The following is a 5323-nucleotide window of genomic DNA, read 5'->3' on the forward strand; positions in this document are numbered from 1 at the left end:
TGTGTGTGTGTGTGTGTGTGTGTGTGTGTGTGTGTTCTGTCCAGAAACTCCACCAAATTTCCCTCCTCCCAGGAGAATAAAGCACCTTCAGGCTCTGCAGGAGAGAAAGATGACCGAGTGGAGTTACTTTTAGCTGAGTCAGGATTCCAGTTCCTCGGTGATGTGGACGCTGAGCCTGTGAGGTGGAAGTCTTCAAACTGTGGTTTTGAAGAAGTGATAGCTAGAGAGAGAGAGAGAAAGTCTTCATCTGCCAGTTTTACTCACTGCGATGACAGCTGGGACACAAGTGAGGATGGGACAACGTGTTGTTCACTGTGCAGCAGAGGCAGGAAGGGGGGAAATAGTCCAGGCATCGAGGGGTCCCTGTGTGTGAGAGTCGTGTAGGAGTGGGCTGATTCTGAGCAGTGTGTGTCCAGCAGAGAGAGGTTGGGCTGTTGTCTGTGTGAGGCCAGAGTTCCCACAGCTGAGTCACCGCTGGTGCCCTGCAGCTGCTCCTTGGGTGGAGCCTCCAGTTTCTGGATCATCCAAGTGTCTTTTGTGTCTTGTTAATGTCCCACCTCCCCCACCCCTCCCCCGACCCCAAGCTGGGTTTTCCTGTAATTCCACGGGGAAGTTGATGTGGGATAAAAACAGAAGGAAGGGGTGGCCGGTGTTTCCAGAGAGGGCTTTGTGCACTTCTCCCATGCTGGTCTAGGGAGCTCAGTGGGTTCCATGCCCAATATGAAAAAAAGCAGATGGGGCCTGGGCTGGGTCTCTGTTATAAGAATCTCGGCCTAGCAAGCTCAAGGCTTTGTGCTCCTTCCCCAACACAGAAGAAACTGGATTTGAGGGTGTATGCCTGTCTGTGTCTGTATCCCAATATACTCGGGAGGGTCAGAAGTTCAAAGTCATCCTAGGCTGTCTAGTGAGTTTGAGGGCTGCAAGTCGAAGACCAGACCCTATGTTGAAACAAGTAACTCCCATTTTACAGCTTGTTTCCTGGAGAGATAAATGGTCTGGTTACATCAGTACTTTTTTTTTTTTTTTTTTTTTAATTATATTTACTGATGGTACGCATGTAGTGGTCAAAGGGCATTTTTCAGGACAATTTTCTGGATGTCAGTTCTTTTTTCCCACCATGTAGGTCCGGGGGACTGAACTCAGGTCACAGGCTTGTGATTGTACTATTACTGGCTGAGCCATCTCAGCAGAGCTAACCAGATCAGGACATGAAGGAGTCTGTCTCCAGGGTTTGCCCAGAGCCAGTCACCTCTCAGTTCCTCTTTTGGGGGTCTTCTCTGCTGCTCTCCCCTCCCTTTCGCCTCCACCTCAGGCAAGAACAGTGAAAGAATGGGAAATTGAAAATGTGTCCGCTGCCTAGGGGGGAATTTCTCTATCTGGACTCTCCAGCCTTCTGTTTCTGGAGTCCTGAGAGACTACTAACAGGAAGCCCCAAGTAAGTGGGTGGGGACACACCATGAAAGGCCCAGGGTAGAGATGGGGTCCTGGGGAGGAAGAGGCTGGGTGAGTAGGTGCCTAGCAGGGCTCTTCAATTCTGCTGGGGATGGGTGGGTCCCTAGAGTGCTTGGGTGCCCTGTACTTAGGCCCAGGGATGGGGACCTGGGAGTTGGAAGGAATAGGGAGCAGGAGAGACACAGAAGTTTGAGAGTCTGAGAGAGAAAAACAGGAATGAAAATCTGCAGAGGAGAAATAACCTATCAGTGGGGACACAGGCAAAGAAGGGAGACAGAGCTGTGGACTCAGGAGATGCCAGGGAGGGAATGGATTCCGACATCACATGGTCCCCATCATATAAAAAGCTCTTTAATGTGTCAGTGTTAAACCAAACCAAACCAAACCAAACCAAACCAAACCAAACCAAACCAAACCATCCAAACAAACAAAACACACACACACACACACACACACACACACACACACACACACACAAAGGAAGAAGAACGGCGGGCACAGGGCCTGGATGCTGGAGAATTACTGGACAGGGAAGGGAAAGGGAAGGAGGAGGGGAGGGGGAGGGGAAGTGGGGAAGAGGAGAAGAGAAAGTTCCGGGAGTCGCGGGGCGGAGCGCGGAGCCCGGGAACTCCGCGGCTGCCCTCCCTCCCTTCCCTCCCCGGAAAAGGCGCCTCCGTAGCCTATAAAGCACGGGCACTGGCGGGAGACGTGCACTGCCCGACCGTGGTAATGGACCAGCACACACTTGATGTGGAGGATACCGCGGATGCCGGACATCCAGCAGGTACTTCGCGCCCCTCGGATGCGGCGCTCCTCAGAGATACCGGGCTTCCCGAGGGCGCTGCGCTTCTCTCAGATACTGTGCGCCCCACGAACGCCGCGCTTCCCACGGATGCTGCGCGCCCTGCGGTTAATGTTCGGGATCGCGAGGCCGCCTGGCCGCCTGCACTGAACTTCTGTTCCCGCCACCCAAGGCTCTATGGCCTAGTCGCCTTGGTGTTGCTGCTTCTGGTCGCCTGTGTCCCTATCTTCACTCGCACCCAGCCTCGGCCAGCGCTCATAATCACCACCTCGCCCAACCTGGGTACCCGAGAGGATACTGAAGACCAGGTCACCCCTGTTTCCCACATTGGCTGCCCCAACACTACACAACAGGTGAGGCCCATCTCATCCCTAGGGGACCCTTTCTTACCTTCGGGAAGCATCGCTGCACCGACAGGGAGAGAACAGTACTTCCTCCCCACCCCAGCCCCGCCCCGCTCCGCTCCTGCTACTCCGCTTGAAGCACCCCCTCTGCAGCTCGGACTCAGAGGAAATTCCTTTGCGTCTTGATACCTTGAACGCTCCTATGAACCCTGGGGGAGGTCTCCCGAGGGTGCACCGCAGTTCCCTTCAGTCCCACTTAGGCCCTCGGGGCTCTCCTCCATCCAAAGTTGGACGCCCCAATGTGTGCTGGGCCGTTTGAGTTCCTATCTGTTTCTTTAGGATGTAAGGTGGCATCTACCTTTATTCTTCTTTCTTCCCAGGGCTCTCCTGTGTTCGCCAAGCTACTGGCTAAAAACCGTGAGTGCCCCCCTGATTTATTCCCAGCGGGTCCCGCAGGGAGGTTGAACAAGGGGGCCTGTTCAACCCTCTCCCCACCCCCACCTTCTCAGCCTTTCTCACTTGCTGTCACAGCTCCAGCTGTCATCCTTGTGACCCCATCCAGGTCTTCAGAGAATTGAGAATTCTCACCCTCAGCTGACTCTGGGAGATCTCGGTTTCTCGTTTCCTTCCTCGCTCCCTCCCTTGTAGCCCAGGCTTCCTCCAAATTCGTTATGTAGCTGAGGCTGGCCACTCTGCTGCCAACACCTCCGAAGGGCTTCAGGCACCCTATTAAGCCCGAGCCCTAGTCCCTCCCTGCTGAGTTTTCATTGTCAAGTTATTTGCCCTCAGAGATGCCTCCCTTCCTGCACTCTCCATATCGCACCCCTCTCCCAGTTTTGCTCACCCCTCTCTTCCTCCTCTGATTCCTCTCTCTTCTTTTCTCTTCTCCCCCTTGTCCCCTCTGTGGCCCCTTTACTCAGCTCCTTCTAGGAGTCCACGTGCATCTCCGCTCTTAACACTCTAGACCCTTGTCCCTTTGCCTCTTTCTTATTCCACAACCACTTTCTTAAATTGTATCCCTTCTAGGTGGCCTCCCTCCCTCCCTCCTTTTCTTCTGTTTTGTCTCCTCTCTTCCCTCCCCATTCCCATGGTCCCCCCACCCCACAACCCTCAGCAACTCAGTGTTCCTTTTTCTAGAAGCATCACTGAGCAATACAACTCTAAACTGGCACAGCCAAGATGGAGCCGGGAGCTCGTACCTATCTCAGGGTCTGAGGTACGAAGAAGACAAAAAGGAGTTGGTGGTAGACAGTCCCGGGCTCTACTACGTATTCTTGGAACTGAAGCTCAGTCCGACATCTGCAAACACAGGCCACAAGGTGCAGGGCTGGGTCTCTCTTGTTTTGCAAGCAAAACCTCAGGTAGAGGACTTTGACAACTTGGCCCTGACAGTGGAACTGTTCCCTTGCTCCATGGAGAACAAGTTAGTGGACCGTTCCTGGAATCAACTGTTGCTCCTGAAGGCTGGCCACCGCCTCAGTGTGGGTCTGAGGGTGTATCTGCATGGAACCCAGGATGCATACAGAGACTGGGAGCTGTCTCACCCCAACACCACCAGCTTTGGACTCTTTCTTGTGAAACCTGACACCCCATGGGAATGAACTCTCATCTACCCTTCTTGTGACCCCTAATTGCTAAGTCCTCAAGCTGCTATGTCTTAAGGGGTCTAAGCAGGGGTCCCCTCCTCCAGGACTTTCCTCTTGTCTTTAACTGAACTCAGTATTTATTGTGAGCATAGCTCAGACAAGACTTTATATAATTCACTGGATAGCATTAGCAAACTGCTGGGCAGCTGCTAGAAACAAATGACTATATTTATATTAATATATAAAAAATAAATGTGTTTGTAAATAAGCCTTTTATTATTTTCCTTGTCTAATTTTAAACTTTCATGTCTATGGGTGTGGTGTTCATTTGTAAATGTGTCTTTGTACGTGTGTACGTGTGTGTACATTTGTAGAGAGGATAGAATTTGGTTCAGTGTTTTCTTGAGTCATTCTCCATCTTGCTTTTCGAGACAAGTCCTCTCACTGAGCTTGGAATTCACTGTTTCTGCAAGGCTGATGGCCATTGGGCCCCAAGAATTCCCCAGGGGAGTGCCTACAGGCAGGTCTTATAATAATTGGCTGAAGTGGTGCTCTGTACCTCTATCCCTTTTTTGAGACAAGAAAGTATGTAGCCCAGGCTGGCTTGGAAGTTCATATATAGCCTAGATTGGCCTCAAACTCAGGCCAGCATCCTGACACCTGAGTGCTCAGTTGACCTGGTGGCAGATGTACTGCTGAGATAGAGCCAGAGTCTCTCATGCATGGGAGGCCCGGGCTTTACCACAGAGGGCTCTGTTCCTTGGAATCAGCTATAAATAAGCAAAAACAAAACAAAAACAAAACAACCCCCTACCTCAACCATCCAGTGTGAAAGTCTATGATTTCTGATGTGATGGTACTGGACTCTGTGTGCTATTTTGAGTAGAGACAGACCCGTTGGAGCAATACAATTATAGATACAGACGAATGAAGGAGAAGTTGTTAAGAAAATCCTCCCAGTGGCGGTCATGGTCATGTAGGCTGAGAATGCTTCATTCCGGGGGAAGGCTGGAGGAACCAGAGTTCAAAGTGGGACAGATCAGGATCCCAAGACCCCATCTCAAAACAAACAGCAAAATAAATCAAATTGAAAAGAAACAGAGACGTCCCACCAATCGGCTAGATCTCTGTAAATTCAC

The 5323-nt window shown here is 51.5% G+C and overlaps 1 protein-coding gene and 1 long non-coding RNA gene across 2 annotated transcripts in view; one reads left to right on the top strand and one right to left on the bottom strand.

The window, feature by feature from the left end:
• The window catches only part of LOC110335941, a 14156-nt gene extending 11467 nt beyond the window's left edge, over positions 1 to 2689 (bottom strand). The window contains exons 1-2 of the long non-coding RNA XR_002381190.1: positions 2645 to 2689; positions 86 to 220 (exon numbers count right to left, since the gene is read on the bottom strand). This is a non-coding gene — a long non-coding RNA (uncharacterized LOC110335941). The remainder of the gene's footprint in view (positions 1 to 85; positions 221 to 2644) is intronic.
• On the top strand, positions 2141 to 4446 carry Tnfsf9 (TNF superfamily member 9). Its single transcript, XM_021218388.1, has 3 exons — positions 2141 to 2607; positions 2979 to 3015; positions 3736 to 4446. Exons 1-3 carry the CDS (start codon positions 2182 to 2184, stop codon positions 4197 to 4199), a joined length of 927 nt encoding a protein of 308 aa, XP_021074047.1. The 5' UTR covers positions 2141 to 2181; the 3' UTR covers positions 4200 to 4446.
• The last annotated feature ends 877 nt before the right edge of the window (positions 4447 to 5323 follow it).

The sequence above is a fragment of the Mus pahari genome, chromosome 18 (assembly GCF_900095145.1).
Source record: "Mus pahari chromosome 18, PAHARI_EIJ_v1.1, whole genome shotgun sequence".
In the NCBI taxonomy this organism is placed as follows: Eukaryota; Metazoa; Chordata; class Mammalia; order Rodentia; family Muridae; genus Mus; species Mus pahari.

Coding starts and splice junctions, on each gene's coding strand:
- Tnfsf9 (XM_021218388.1), top strand. CDS start 2,182: ATGGACCAGCACACACTTGATGTGGAGGATACCGCGGATGCCGGACAT. Junction 2,608..2,978: donor GCCCCAACACTACACAACAG/GTGAGGCCCATC, acceptor CTTTCTTCCCAG/GGCTCTCCTGTGTTCGCCAA. Junction 3,016..3,735: donor CAAGCTACTGGCTAAAAACC/GTGAGTGCCCCC, acceptor TCCTTTTTCTAG/AAGCATCACTGAGCAATACA.